This window comes from Etheostoma cragini, chromosome 4, assembly GCF_013103735.1.
Source record: "Etheostoma cragini isolate CJK2018 chromosome 4, CSU_Ecrag_1.0, whole genome shotgun sequence".
Taxonomy (NCBI): Eukaryota; Metazoa; Chordata; class Actinopteri; order Perciformes; family Percidae; genus Etheostoma; species Etheostoma cragini.
Genome location: NC_048410.1, coordinates 3,301,937 through 3,318,158, shown reverse-complemented (window position 1 = coordinate 3,318,158; position 16,222 = coordinate 3,301,937). Strand labels below are relative to the sequence as shown.

The 16,222-nt window shown below is 40.8% G+C and overlaps 1 protein-coding gene across 1 annotated transcript; it reads left to right on the top strand.

Annotated features, from left to right (window-relative positions):
- Window positions 1-1,440: 1,440 nt before the first annotated feature.
- acad9 (acyl-CoA dehydrogenase family, member 9) lies at window positions 1,441-15,938 on the top strand. The gene is made up of 18 exons (XM_034868487.1): window positions 1,441-1,709; window positions 3,609-3,702; window positions 3,833-3,934; window positions 4,319-4,425; window positions 5,603-5,703; window positions 6,009-6,087; window positions 6,197-6,368; window positions 6,464-6,537; window positions 8,023-8,098; window positions 8,191-8,261; window positions 9,047-9,166; window positions 9,263-9,391; window positions 10,400-10,479; window positions 11,780-11,906; window positions 12,002-12,079; window positions 13,199-13,327; window positions 15,317-15,389; window positions 15,679-15,938. Exons 1-18 carry the CDS (start codon window positions 1,527-1,529, stop codon window positions 15,777-15,779), a joined length of 1,896 nt encoding a protein of 631 aa, XP_034724378.1. The 5' UTR covers window positions 1,441-1,526; the 3' UTR covers window positions 15,780-15,938.
- Window positions 15,939-16,222: the final 284 nt, after the last annotated feature.

Here is a 16,222-nt window from a genome sequence, read left to right as displayed (position 1 = left end):
CAACACATTAATTAATAAGGAAAGTAATTGTTAGTTGCAGCCTTCATTGTTGTTGTTACTGTATGTTGTCCAAATGTTGTTTCAAAGCATTTGGCACACTGCAAGGACTATTCTGATGTATGAACACAGAATACACTGAATGTATCAATTAATTCATGTATTACCTAAAACAGTCAAAATTAAAGATATTAAAAACATGTTTTAATAGCCCCCAAAAATGTGTAAACCGTTAAATCTGAGCATGCACGACCCACATCTGAACCAAGACTCACATCCCTCAAGAGCTACAGAATACATCAGACAAGCATTTCCTTTAGGTGTAAAATGACCATTTAACACCCCCACATTCACTGTAACAATACTGAGGAAACATCTGTCATCAGTAGCTGTACAACCCTGTCCAAAAGTGATACAATTGTGTTTGTGTTTCACCCCTTTGGCTACATCCAACCATTCAGAGGGCTTCTTCAGAGGCTTTAACCTACACAAAACGCTCTGCAAGTTACTAATGAAAGCCAAAGCAGCAGTAGAGCTAAGACTAATTCTCTTCTCAGTCATGCACAATCCACATGCCTGGCTGCCTGTGACAGGTGGTCTGAGGGACACTTTGCCCTGTCTGTCTGTCCGGTCCTTGGGAGCTAAAAATAGACCTCGGCTCTGAAGGCCACATCCAGTGTCAGCCGGACGACGTCATCATGCGGCAGGCATTGAGCGAGCACAGGGTTTCGTTTCCTCTGCCAACAAAGAGTAGTTGGCATTACAGAGCTGTACAGTGAGTGACAGACTCTGTGAGTCATTCTTAGTTTAGTTTGAAGATAGATAGCCTGATATTTTATTGTTATTTTTGCAGCATTTTGAAATATCTCTTAGTTGCTTAAAGTTATTGCTGTTTTAAAAATCAAGTTTACTTCCATGTTGATACAGTTTTGTCTATTTTGTCTCTACTTCTGTTCCCTTGTTCAAGATTAGGTTTTGAAGGATGTTTGTTACACACTGCTCCACCATGTGGTTTCCTCGCACTACTGTAATGCTGTTATGCGGTGTTCAGGTGCTGTCGGAAATAGCACAATGACAAGGCGAGCTATTCATGACATAAACAGACAGCCGGGAAACTTGGGGAAAACTGCGATTTCTGCTGTGTTATCGTATACAATTTTTCTGAAAATATTCTAAACTCAGAATAAATAACAAGGACAATAACTTACATGTAAGGGTATGACGGGTGTAAAGGAAATGCTTAGTCAATTAAAGTCCATTATCTATAAAGTTAAGTTAATCGACCATCCAGAATATTGTATTTATATATATATATATATATATATATAATATTTTACATGTTTTTACATCTTTAACTAAAGCATTAAAGCCGGTATGTTTATATTCGTCATCTAAAAGCTACTGTTTCCGAGTGTCTTTAAAGACACCTTGACCGTGTGTCTACGTCATCAGCGTGGGACAGAAACGGGTGAAAGGTGGTTGTATATATTATACACCAATCCACTCATGTTGGAGTTTATGCCGCAAGAATGATGAATGTAAACAGATGGGTCGTGTTGTCTAAGTCTGTTCATGTCGGACAGAGGCTGCTCGCCAGTAATGCGAGGCATGCTGGGAAAGAAGTGCTTCACCTTCGGCAGCGGAGGTCCATGAAAACGCACTCAAGAAACCTCGCTTACGCCAAAGATTTGTTCCTCGGGCAGGTCAACAAGGTAATGTTAACCGGACTGGGAGATTGCTCGTCTCGGTAGAACTTCAAAGAGGCGGGTGCAGTTGTTGAACTTGTCAGTTGTTTAACTTTGACGTGTCAGTTTAGGATCCTTGACGTGGAAAAGTTTGGGAATCACTGTGTTAGGATACCTGGCTAGCTAGTTACATATAACCCCAACCAGTTAGCTAGCTATCTGTGCTATGCGTATGCGACGGGTCTGTTGGCAACATAAAACGTGAGGTTTCAGTTGTCAGTGACCTAGAAACTAATACAAGGTTTACCCTGCCATTAAAATGTTGGTGGACATCACTTAAGCCGAATAAATGTAACTAATTGTCTAAAAGTTGTAAGTCTTCTGGTAGCTGTGCCAAGAGAAATCTCAAACATTCCCATTCAGCAGAAACAAAGAGGTAGGTATATGTCAGGAGATAACATAGACACAGGCTAATTATTGCTAACTAAAATGCTAGTTAATATTAGTAATTTAACCTTAACAACTAACGTCAGTCCAAACTGTGTGCGAGCTTACCCTGTACTTTACGGTGATTTATCGACTATGCCACAACAAGTCATGTGGTTATGACACAATCGTTAGCTTATTTTTTACAAAAAGATCTGCTACGGAGCCATAACGTGAGGTACAAGGTAATGGAGCCTTTTATACATTGTCGTGTTTCTTTAGAAATGAACAACGGACAAAAAGAAACTTTAAACGCTTTAGATGTAAAGTTATTTGCTGTTAAAGTGAAGTCAAAATCAATGGCTTCAAAGGATTCTCTTAATTGTAAAATGTTGACCTCAACTGTCAGTTACTGCAGAGAACAGACTGTCACCCTTTGGACCTGGTTCTTCTGGTTAGTAGTCTAATGTATATTAGTGGGTATACTGTACTGTGTGTGTATATATAGATAGATAGATAGATAGATAGATATATGCCTGTAGCCCATGTATATGGGCCAGATTCTTTCTTTGGGGAAGGGGGGTATCATAGTGAGGGGTCTGGGTGTCCTTCCCAAGGGAATTTTTTAACATCAGCAACTTAATTTTCTGCGTTTGGATACGCTTTAATGCAAACATTTACAGTGGAAACACCTTTTATTTAGCCTATGCAAAGAAAAGCACAGACGACAATTCAAAATATATCAAATATAATGGAAAGTATATTGCTGTTTCATTTGTGTTTTTGTTCGAAGGACTTTAAGTTTCACATCTTGCGTTTGTATGTTTATACATTTTATTTATCAGAACTTTAATACATTTTGATGTTCCTCTGTTCTGTCAGGAAAATAAAACAAAATATTATATTTTATATTTTAGTGAGAATTCATAAATAACTACAAATAACTAATGTTAGGGAAATCTATTTGCTTTGAAATGCCGTTCTGGATTTAAAAATATATGTATCAGCAAATTGGATTTTTAAATAACCAAATATTCTTACCGGTATCGGCGTTAAAAATCCTTTATCAGTCGGGCTCTTCTTTGTATTGACATTTTCCCTTTATTTTTTCTCAAAGCCAAAATATTATACAGTTCAAAAATAGATAGAAGAAAAAATACTTTACCATTACAGAAAGGTGAATGGAATATATGAGTGGCACACAGTGTACTTTATAGTGTGACTTCTCTGTATGCTTTATAAGCATTTCTATCTGTAATCTTATTCTGTAATAATATGATGTAAAGCAGGGTTGTGCAACCATTGTTCTTCTGCCTGCTCCTTCTCAAACTCATCCTTCATTTTTGTTCTTTGATGCAATCGTATTGATTTGTGTTTTAACTTATTAAACTTTATTTTCTGTTTTTCTGTTTTTTCTTCTTTTAAAGTATCTTAATTGTTTGAGATAAAAAAAAAGAAGAGAGAATTAAAACGCCCTAAAATAGTGCTCTTGTCCTCCAGGCTGAGGTCTTCCCTTATCCAGAAATTGGAAATGAAGAAGCGGAGGAGATCAACCAGCTTGTTGCACCCGTGGAGAAATTCTTCAGTGAGGAAGGTGAGAAAGGAGAGCTGATGACTGTCGGCAACCTGTAGCTTTCATTGTTTGTTTTATGTGTGTTTTTGTGAATATTTCGTTTGAGTAAAGTGATGAATTGACAATTAATGACAGTTTTCTGTGATTTCAGTTGACTCGGCGAAGATTGACCGAGAAGCCCAAATCCCCCCCGAGACTCTGAATGGGTTGAAGGAGCTCGGGCTGTTTGGGATCATGGTTCCTGAGGAGTACGGTAAGACTTAAATCTGGATCTGGAACGTAGTGCACCAGCTGCTTGTAAAAAGTCCCCGGTACCGGCCAACAGGTGTTTTTTTGTTTGTTTTGTTTTTAGTATTACCTTTGTCAAGGTTGTTGAAGTTCACCGGAATTCTCCTTTAAGTCACATTTTCAATGCAGGACTATGTGTGTATTTGTAACATAGTCTTTTTAAAGTGTGGTATTAACTTTTAATTAAGTAAAAAGATGTGAATACTTCTTCCACCGCTGGACATGCCTACAGTTTATACACAGCCTTAGTTTAAAATGGCACCACTACCATTTCTCTCCCATGCCCGTGCGAGTTCTCGTCCCGCCGTGTTTTAGTAGCGCAAATCTTTATTTTTGTGTTCCCCCCCAGGGGGTCTGGGACTGTCCAACACCATGTACGCCCGACTGGGAGAGATCATCTCATTAGATGGATCTATTGCTGTAACACTGGCTGCACACCAGGCCATTGGACTGAAGGTAAACATAAAACCATCTAACAGGGGGGGCTGGATTAGAACATTTGTTCGATGGCAAGTTTTAGATTTTCAAATTTGGAATTTGAATATTTTTTATTTTATTTTTTAAACGTGCATGTAGGCTGAAATTTAGTGTTTTTTGTTGTTGTATTAAGCGGCTAGCTGCTGGCTAATTACTGCAGCACTATGTCACCCATCCATGTCGTACATCACAAATGTGACGTTCCAAGGTTCCATCGGTATCGGCATTTACACTGGCAGATTAAAAAAAGAAAATTAATATTCATTTATCAGAATCATTTATAACAAATAACAGATTCTGAAAAATGAATATTTAAAAAAAAATAAAAATGGATGAAACCCCCTAACCATGTTATGAGTGTTGGCGATGCACAGTTTGTCCACCAGAGGCCGCTCTGCGAGGTCACTTTTTGACTTTTTGTTTTGTTATTGTGTTTTTGTTCTAAGGATTTCAAGTTTTCCATATCTTAAGTTTGTATTTTTATACAATCTTACAATTTATCTATCAGTAAATTTTAAAACCGCATTATCATATTTTTTTAGTGAGGACTCATAAGTAACTAATTTTAGGGAAATTTGTTTGTTTTGTTATGTGTTTCTGGATCGGGATATCGGATTTTTAAACCACCTAATATTTGTATATCTATATCGATTATAAAATCCTTTATTGATCGGGGTCTAGTCTGAATGGTTACCGTTACACCGCAGCAGCCGGCTGTCCTTTTCAGGCGATCTGATAAAGGTGTGACTGCTACGAGCTGACTCACTAGCTTAGGAATTTAAAGTTCTTTTGTTCTCAACACAAAACCTCGGTAAATAAATGTCTTGAATCCAAAATTCTTCGTTTTACTGTTTACTTAAAAAATTTCAAAACATTAAATACAAAAACTTAAGATCTTTACTTCTCTTATAAATGAACTGCAATTCCGTGTAGGTCAACAGGCCGTGTTGCTCCAAAGTCCAGCGGCTTCTGGCTGTTTCACAGGGTTATATTTGTTTTTATACTACGTCTAGTCCGTCTGTACTCCCCATGCAGGACAGGGGACGAGTCCAGGGAGGTTTGTCGGCCAGTGTGACGGTGTACGTGGCTTTCGGTAAACGCGTTCTCCTCTGAGTGGCCCACCCATTGGGAGCTAACAGCTGTTTTGGTGTTTCAGGGGATTCTGATAGCAGGAAATGAAGCACAGAAGCAGAAGTATCTGCCCAAACTGGCCTCAGGAGAGCACATCGCAGCGTTCTGTCTGACCGAGCCTGGAAGGTAAAGGCACTCAAATCTCATTTACATAGATAAAAAATGAGGAAACAGTAGCCAGAATATTCAAGCTCACTCAACAAAATAGACAATAAACCAAATAAACATGTAGATGTTTGACACATGTAGACACAAAGATTCCCAAGAGCCTTCAAGAAAGTTTTTTTTAAACGCAGCCAGTGTAGCCATCACCCAAGCCCACTCCTGGATAGACAGCATCCCTTCTTTCTTCCATCCTCTTAAAATATTTGTGATAAAATCTACACTTTGATTGCATTAAGCTTGACTTACACTCAGTTTGATCTTTTCAGTGGAAGTGATGCAGCCTCCATCCAGACCCGCGCCACCCTGTCAGAAGACGGGAAACATTACCTGATCAACGGCTCGAAGGTGAGAGCAGACAAGCTTGCAAGCGTTTGATCTGGGCTTCAGTTTTTCATCCTCTCACGTTATTGGTTTTGCCCTAAACTCTAAAGATCCCATCTATTTGTGTTGCCAGTTTTGGATTTCAAACGGAGCGATGGCAGATGTTATGACAGTGTTTGCCAGGACGGATGTGGTTGTAGATGGCGTGAAGAAAGATAAGATTTCGGCGTTCATCGTGGAGAGGGCTTTTGGGGGCGTCACCAGCGGCAAGCCTGAGGACAAACTGGGCATCCGAGGCTCCAACAGTAAGCCTCTTGATTCGGTTTGAAGGATAAACACATTGGAGTGTTTTTGGTAGAGTTTCCATGCTATTTGTGGATAAACTGTTTGACTTTTTCAGCCTGTGAAGTGTCCTTCGACAACGTTCCGGTGCCAGTGGAGAATGTGATAGGAGAAGTAGGCGGTGGATTCAAGGTAAGCTTTGTCCTGTTCCTTAACAATCACTATTGCACATGACTGTGTCTGAGCTGGTGCGTGTCCACTGGCAGCGTCCCCGCTTCCCATTCATTGGCTCGTTCGAGATGAGCTGCGCCTCACCTGTAAGGTGGACGAGAGCAGGCGGCAGCAGCAGTGGACGGTGTCAAAAAGCTGCGTTCAAGTCGGATAGTTTCCAGTCGTTTCCACCTTACTTCAGGCTGAACAGGAAGTCACAGACACACTCACATCCTGTTCGGTCCAACTCTGATATGGTAAAATGTTATCAGACCCATATATCAGCTTGTAATCGGACTTCAGTTGCTCTACATTTGATCTGATGCTGATAATAAGCGACGGTTTCAGTAATCTGAACAGATTTAATCTTCTAAACGTCACCATCAGCCACACAACATGCGTTCTGTACAGAATAAGCCTTTAAATCAGACAAATAGCAATTCAAATCCCTTCAATTCAAAAACAGTAAAAAGTTTTTATATAAAACTACATCGTGTTGAGTCGATTCGGAACCAATCAGCTTAGAGCCGTGTGTTTCCCATCATGCCCTGGGTTTTGCTGGGTTGGGTCGGTGGAAAGCAACTGCAGTGCCTTGTTACAAAAAATGTGGCCACCTTGATCTCGTGAGGTTATCGTTGGCCACGTGTGCGTGACATCCGAGCAAGTCGGGATCAAGTCGGACACAAATCTCAGCGTAGTTCTTGTTTATCTCCAACAAGCCTGTTGTCTACGTGAGCAGCTGGGCTATGCATTCTGGTAGCGTTGTGGCACTTTTAGGAGCGTTAAAGTTGAATCCAGACTACTTTATGCAAATCCAGCTAGTCTCTCAAGTTCACGATAGTCTGAAACTAACCATTGATGATCTAAAATGAAGACAGATTCAGCAACTACATAGCTTGTTTCTCGCATAAAAGTGTTCAAAAAAACACATTTTGCCGAAACTTTTTTTTGTGCTAATCAAACATTTTCAAACAAGCTGCCACGTTAGTTTGTTTTGAAAATCTGGGAGCAGACAACCCACGAGTGAAGCGTCCAATCAGCTGCCGCCCTCACGGTTGAAGGAGGGTTTTTCTTTGCTTCAATCTTCCAATGCTGGGAAGGTCCGTCCAAAAAACGCCTGCTGCATGATATATGAGGAAAAACTCAGTTTTTCCTTTCTACAGCTTTCAGTATTCTGCTAAAATAATACAAATTGAATTTTTTAAAACAAATGAAAATAAACGATTTTCTATTATTGAACATTGAATTGAATATAAAAGGCACCACTAATAAAAGTGACATTTTAAAGTGCAGTTTTCTACTGATATTTTCTTTTAACTAAAAGAGTGCTGCAATATGTTACAGCCTTTCGCGATGTGTTTTATTTTGTCAGTTTATTTTGGCAGCTTTTTGAGCAGCCCTGCTGTGGACGCGTACCGTAGAGGTGTGTTGGTGTTTACAACCAAAGTTGTGCTTTGTGTTTGACAGGTTGCCATGAACATCCTGAACTCGGGGAGGTTCAGTATGGGAAGTTCTTCAGCTGGAATGATTAAAAAACTGATCGGTAAGAACCCTGTACAGCAGCAGAGATAACTGATAAAGAGCTTTTTAGAAAATGTCTTCACTTTGACGTCATCTTTGTCTGGCTTTCTGTAGAATTGACCTCAGAGTACGCTGCAACCAGAAAGCAGTTCAACAAAAGCCTGGGTGAATTTGGTATGATTCAGGTACAGTCAACGTTTGTAACTCCTCAATGAGTATGTTTCCATGCACACTAATATTGCACTATTATTCAGAATATGACCATATTCTGAATGTGATGCAGGTTATGTAAATTGCATATTCCCTTTGGATATTATGAATAAGGCCTTTTCCAGAATTTAGTATTTTGACAAGTGAGACGTGTGTGATATGCCGGTATTATTCTGCTTTTAGAAGCATTCTTTGAACATATATACAACACATTCTGAATGTGTCTCTCAATCAAGGTTTCTACGGCCATTTGCATCAGTTTACGGCCTCTTGCCTGTATAAGGCTTATGGTCAGTTCTGTGTGTTGCCATGGTTGTCGTACAAAAATCAACCAGCCAACAGTTTGCAGGGCTGCGGTAAAGATGCATGACCAAAAGAGAAGCCCACGTTGCTCAGAAGGAGAAACACGGCTACTTTTTAACATTATAAGACAATCCACAGGTTTTTGGATGTACAGCAACCGTTACAAGAAGTTGGTCGAAGGAATGAAAGGTGACGCTGTGTGTGCATGGTCAGCCGCTGGTGGTCAGCTTTGAAAAAGAATCCTATTTCAAACAGCTGCATGTAAACAGGAATATTATTAGAATATTCACTTTGATTAGCCTGTAAACAGCTCAGTCTGAATATGGTATTTTTTCAGAATAAGGGCAAAAACTGGAATATTATCTGCATGTAAACATAGTCAGTGAGTCTTGCAAATAATCAGCTCCACTTTGTGTGTTCAGGGGTGGATAAGGTGTGTTTTGCCCTGTTACTGCAGGAGAAGTTTGCATTGATGGCTCTTAATGCCTTTGTGATGGAGAGCATGGCGTACCTGACAGCAGGGATGATGGACAGACCGGGCCTTCCAGACTGTTCTCTAGAGGCTGCTATGGTTAAGGTTAGATGGCTCTGTCATAAAACTTTGTTTAAATAAAATTAACATTAATATTAAAACAAAATGTCTCATGATGCGTGTTCTCAATCTTCTGTTCAGGTGTTCAGCTCGGAGGGAGGATGGATTTGTGTCAGTGAAGCTCTTCAGGTCCTTGGAGGTCTGGGTTATACGAAGGACTATCCCTACGAGCGCTACGTCAGGGACTGTCGCATCCTGCCTATATTTGAGGTACTCAGTCATTAAAATTAGGTCCGTAGATATAGGGTTGGGTACCGAAACCCGGTGCCAATATAGCTAGTTCCTAAATGACCGGTATCTACCTGACCAAATGACGACAATGATTTCAGTCCCATTTAAATGCCTGCGCTGTACTTTGGCGCTCCAAAACGAAATTTACAGGCAATGGAAGCATCAATGCACGCGACGATAGGTAACATTACACATGGATGCAGGTAACGCTAGCCTATCATTAGCTAGCAGCTGGATTAAACACGGTTAAAATAGTGTGGCTGTATTTCATTGGAAAAGACCAACAGGACTTAATGGTGCGTTCAATTGCACCTTATGATCTTATGATGCATTCAAAGTTGTTGTAAAATACCCTTCTGTCTTTTAGGGGTTCTGCTTTTTGTCGTTTCACAGCAATTAACTGGCGAAACAAGCTATTGTTACTGCATTTTAAATAAACCATTTAAATTGGCCTTAGCAATAAACAAGCAATGGAATTAGATAAAAATACTTGTATTCAGACCTTTTTCACAGATTTTGTTTTGTAGAGAGTCAAATATTTCTTTCTGCTGCACTACACAACTGTAGTTGGTGTAAGATGATGCGTTCTGTAAGTGGCCAGCAGGAGGCACATCTGACTTTGCCAACATGGATTATTTTTTAGTTGAGGTTTAAGGGACCTAATGTAGTTGGATGAAAGGACTGGGCAGCAGTTTATCATCTATCTATACAGTTTTCATATGTGTCATAAAAGGTGTCAATCAATCATAATCAGTAAAATCTGAATTTAGTTTTTTAAATGAGATTGTCCATGTTGTCATTGATTGGACAATTTGGAACTCTTGAAAATATCAAAATGTAGTGCGGTGCCCTGTTATCCCACAGTACACCCGCACACAGACACACATATACACACATACACCACCTTTTTGTTGTGTTGTTCGTGGGCCGCATTGCCACCTAAAGGTAGTATAATAGATTTGAAATACAATCGGTTGCTGTTTCCAGGGTACCAATGAAATCCTGAGGATGTACATCGCTCTCACTGGAATGCAGTATGCCGGCAAAGTCCTCACTGGGAAAATAAAGTAAGAATATCACTTTGTGTAATCGTTTACACATTATCATTTATTTTTATATATAGTATATATATATATAACTATATATAGTTATTATAAAAGAATATTTCATAGTATTTGTTTGGTAAATGAAATGTTTCTCTGGTCTTAAAAGCTGCATCACAGGTAAAATATGTCATTTTCAGAGATGATTAGATGTAAATCTGTGAGGTTGTGTGTAAAGGCCCAGACATACTAGCTTATCAACAATGCATACACGTAAACAAGCGGCAGCGGTGTGAACGGCAGCAGTGTTTCCACTATGTTGATGTGTTGATGGAGACCCGCCACGGTAAAGGGCAGATGCACAGCAGGGTGTCCACTATGTTCACAGTGCACCGCCGCTCCGTCAGCAGTCATAATTACACGACTCTGCAGAGCCGTCTGCTCCACTGAACTCAAACAAACAGTCATCCGCTCTCTCTCCCCGAGCAACTGGAACAGTGACAGGACGTCATCACTCGCGAAGTCATGGCAACCAAGTAAACAACAGAGCGAGTACGACTGATTGTCACTGAATCTTAGGCAAAATGACAAACCGCAAAAAAAACTGCGACATGAAATCAGCGCTCACGTGGGTCACGTGAAATATGAACGCTACAGCTAATTGGAAAAAAATAGCATTACGTCTGAATTTGATGAATTTACTTTTTATCAGATTTATCGTGTACCTGAAGTATTTAACGTATATTCACTAGGGTGCAGATCATCGCCATATCGTCCCCGGCTGACACCGGAAGACACGTCCTGGGCGCAATGTTTTGTTTTTGTTTTTTGCATAATAATAGGGGAAGACTCATGAATATTCATAAGGGAACTAATCCCTGAATGGCTAGTACTCGTTGCGTGCTCTGGTTCGGTTAGTTATGTTCAGGCAAGAGGAGTGGGATTGGTTATGGTTAGCGTAAGAATGTCAGGGCGAGCCAATCAGGGATGAGTCTTCCCCTACCATCTTGCAAGAAAAACAACCTTGCGTCCTGGGCTGGGGTGTGGCGTGCAGTGTCAGGGGACATACTGCGCCCGCATTGATGTGCTCAGTTACATCTTGTGGATGCGTAGCATTAATTTCTGAAGTCGTGCACATCCTACTCTCCAAAGGAATCCAGGATACAAGTGGCAGCCATCTTGCGAACGCGTAGTTCAAAGCACGTACAGTATATCTGGGCCTTAAGTAGTCTTAGCAAAAATACCATCAGCAAGTTTGTGTGATATCTGTAAAAATGTGTGTAATAAAAAAAAGTATTTTTTTTCCTTTCTGCTCTGCCTGCAGGGAGATGAAGAAAGGAAATATAGGTCTGGCTTTGGGCATGCTGGGTAAGAAACTGAGGAACTCATTCGGAGGTTCAGCGGACCTTGGCCTGACAGGAAAAGACGGAGTGGTGCATCCCAGCTTGGCCGTAAGAACTTCTTTTTTTTTTAAACTTTTAAAGGATATATTTTACATACACTCCTTAGGTGTATTCGTTGATGCTCGGGATTTGTCTGTTTGCAGGAAAGTGCAAAGAAGTTTGAACAGAATGTCGGCCTTTTTGGATCGACTGTGGAGAGTCTGCTGTACAGATATGGAAAGGTAACATTTGATTGATTTTACATTCTGGGGAAAAAACAGCGATCAGATTTTACTGCTCAAATGTTTTCAACGAACGTTCCCATTTGTGTTAAATGGCTGAATGTTTGTGTATATCGGCTCATATCTTCCAATCAGTGTTTCTGACGTGGTGTTCCAAAGTGTTCTCTTTTTCTTCCTTCACTGTGCTTTTGTAATCACGACTTCCTCACTGAAGCTATGAATGTCTTGGGAACAGGTCAGCTGTCCAAACCTTTACTTCCTGTATGTTTTGCCTCTATATCGATCCAATATATACGAGAAGTGTCCTCGGAGGGCTTTTATTACACTGCACTCTTCATCTGTTAAAGTATTAGACTGGGAGCCTTTAAGTCCATAAAAATAGGCTTTTGTCACATTTGCTGAAACTCTAACTCTATCCTGATGGTAGTAAATGACAGAGAATCTGTGAAGGACAACAGCCTGCTGTTCTGTGGCCTCGCCATGGCCGCTCCGCCCCCGTCGGTGTAGGTCTGTGAACGGGTAAATGTAAGGGAAATGTAAACCGCTTTGTCCGGTAAAGTAGAAAAGTTCTATATAAATTAATAATATTTGAATATAGTAATATTAAAAAAATATTTACCATCGGATGAGTTGTCCTCGAGAATGCTTCAAACGGGCACGCCACCCAGCAACGCTGCGGCAATACTGGGAACCTGGCGATTTCTGACTGTATTTTCTGTTCACTCACATATTTGTGAGAATTTACAGAATAAAGTTGTGGGAAAAATAAATACTGGGAGCCAAGTAATGGACCCGTTCCGTAAAGGCACTGGCACTAAAGGCATTAGTTTTTAAAAAAGTTACCAACTGTGGCGTTAAATCCAAACACAGGATGTAATTAATCACAGCTTTAAAAAAATCCAAACGGTTTCCTAAGCAGCCGTGAGAGCTCAGCCGGGCTAAGAACACACTTCTGTTTCTGGGAAATTCTTCCTTGATGCCTTATGGGTTGAGGATTGCAAGAAAAGGATTTACCTGATGAGTTACACCCCCACCCCTAACTGCGTTACAGAGACCCATTTCGTTTTTGGGGTTGGAAATGATTGTTACTGTGTGTTTGTGTCCCATTGATGTTGTCAGACCATAGTGGATGAACAGCTCGTCCTGAAGAGAGTAGCGGATGTGATGATCAACCTCTACGCTATGACAGCTGTCCTGTCCAGAACCAGTCGCTCCATCAGCATCGGGCTCAGGAATCACGACCACGAGGTGTGTACACACACAAACACACACACACACACACACCCCAACGCTTTAAGACTAGGGCCGGGTGAAATGGAGAAAATCAGAAGTCACAATATTCTTGACCGAATACCTCAATGTCAATATTGCGAAGATATTGTAGGCTTGACAATTGCTTATAAATTCATGACAATGTCTGTTTTTCATGCGACTATTAGGCGTGTACTTAAATTGACTTGCGCTTTGCACACAGCACTACGGTACTTTGTTGTGTGACATAATTCCCGAGAGGCTGCCTTGTGGGCGACTCTGCGATGCACACGTAACAGGGAGCACACGTAAAAGGGAGCAGATCAGACAGGGAGCAGATCAGACAGGGAGCAGATCAGACAGGGAGCAGATCAGACGGGGAGCAGGGAGCAGATCAGACAGGGAGCAGATCAGACAGGGAGCAGGGAGCAGATCAGACAGGGAGCAGATCAGACAGGGAGCAGATCAGACAGGGAGCAGGGAGCAGATCAGACAGGGAGCAGGGAGCAGATCAGACAGGGAGCAGATCAGACAGGGAGCAGCTCGACCTCAGTTTTGACCGCAGCTCCTCATAAGTCCTGGAAAGAGGCCCAATCAGCCAGATTGACTCAAAACACCTGTGTGGGTGCTGCAGCATGTCACCTCTAACTGTGCGTGTATTTCTTCTTCTTTTTTTTGTTACAAATATGGTTATTAGGCTTGTCGTCTATATCGTCCATATGCTTTGACTTATCAACTCTAATAGTATAGCAAACGTGATGCGTTTGTTTCCACCCCACTCTTCTGTATAAGTGTAACCTGTACTGCTCTAGTCTGGCGATCACCAAGCTCCATAGATTTGAGGTTGAGCGTTGGTCTAGGGAGTCTGCTCTATATTTTCTCTGCACAAGACGCGTGACCAACGGGCGTAGTTCAATGACTCTGTACGCATTTGGAAACTCCTTCAACCAATCAGGCCAACGATCTTGGGGACGTAGTGCTAAGCAACAGAGGCATCAACGCTGCTTGGTCGCTTCTCTGGCGTCATCGCGTTAAACCCACCAATAGCGCGATAGGTAGATGAGCCAGTTTGTGATTGGTTCCCATCACAAACTGTAATTGTGAACTGAAGTAGGAGAATTAAATGTGCAGGTTTCCAGACCGAGCGGGAGGGCAAAATCAAACTGCCATCAGAGTGGGCGGGGTTTATTCAGGCTAGTGCTGCTCCGCCTTCATGGAGAAAACCGATCTTATGAAAGCAGTTGTAGGTGGAAAAGGACACTAACTGTAGGGTAATGGGTGCTGTGTGTAATGCCAAATAGCAATGCAGACCACACACACACACTCACACACAAAACAGAGAGACATTAAAGAAGGCAGTGAATGCTTTGTATTATCCTCTTTTGCAACAACCCTCTGTGTTTCAGATGGCCAGCCCTGTGTATTCCTCTCAACTGTAGCTACAGGCATAAATATCAGCAAACAAACAGCCTCCTTTTGTGTTTTATGTAAAACACACACAGAATCTGTAGAGATCCTGTCAAACTGAATTCCAAAGAGTCATTTTGAAATGGTGGCTTTAAAGTAATTCAAGCCCTGTTCTGAATTATTTTAAAAGCAAAAATGGCTTTCATGATTAAGCTTTCATCCACTGTGTTTATAAAAGCTTGGATTGGTTCCGTACCTGTTAGGTTTGACTTATATCCATGATGGGTAGGAAAGTGCTAATCCGACATATGTTTATAAAATAAAAACCTATGGGTTATTGATGAATCTTGTGCCTAATGTTTCCACATGTTGTGTGCTGCGTTTGAAGACGATAATTGAACCCAAACGTTTTTGGAATTGCCTCACTTTGGATTTTTTTCTACTTTCTGATATTCTGTGCTTTTAACTGCCTCCTGTATGATATTTAGTTTTCATTTGTGTGTTTTCCATTTCCAGAATTCATGTCTGCAGGTTTTGATGAATGAAAGAGTGTTATTTCTTTCTTTCTTTTTTTTCCAGGTGCTGCTCGCAAACACATTCTGCAGCGACGCTTTCTTCAAGAACAATTACTTGATGACTCAGTTGCAAAAACGTAAGTACAACACAAAATACTAATTGAGAACAGCCCCTTGCCTTTTATTTTTTTATTTTTATTGCATCTCTGTACAAAAGACTTGCATATGTTGCGGAATTTCCCCCCACACGCCCCACATACCAACACTCGCACCTCTCGCTGCTTTTCGTTTTCACACTGTGCGTGTGTTTTGTTTTTTAATGACCCGTATGTAATCCAGAGTCATCCGGTGACATGATCCAGACAAATGACTTTTTTATATCACAAATAAAAGTGGTTTTGGAATTCACATGTCGATCTGTTCCAGACTCGCCTGAGAACAACGACGCCAACATCAAGAAGATTGCCAGGGAGGTCTTGGAGAAGAGAGCCTACGCCTGCTCCCATCCTCTTGAAAGAACATACTGAGCTCTCCCAATGTGAATGTAATACTGTGTCTCCTCTATTCTCATTGGACAATATGAAGCAGGAGAATTCACCGTTCCAGTGCTTAGTCTTTTCTCTTCTATTAGTACTTACTTTGGTTGAGAGTATTTGTACAGACCAACTAATAAATTAAGAGATTTACGTTAGTAGTTAGTGTATTTTATTAATATATGGCTTCAAAGATAACACCTTACAAAATGAGTGTTCTCTTCTAAGGGCATTAAAGGAGTTTTAATCAAAGTGCTCCTCAAGTTTACTGCTATAATTTATTACTGCTAAAATTATTGCTCTAAATTGTTTTAATGCTTAAAAGAAATGGCAGGAGCGCTTCTGGTATCCTTTAAACCACAGATGCTCATGGAAGGGAATACGAATAAGAATTATGGCCAAGCAAGTAATAAAAAATCATGTCCAGGCACTTATGG

Coding starts and splice junctions, on each gene's coding strand:
- acad9 (XM_034868487.1), top strand. CDS start 1,527: ATGATGAATGTAAACAGATGGGTCGTGTTGTCTAAGTCTGTTCATGTC. Junction 4,426..5,602: donor ACCAGGCCATTGGACTGAAG/GTAAACATAAAA, acceptor TTGGTGTTTCAG/GGGATTCTGATAGCAGGAAA. Junction 13,328..15,316: donor TCAGGAATCACGACCACGAG/GTGTGTACACAC, acceptor TTTTTTTTCCAG/GTGCTGCTCGCAAACACATT.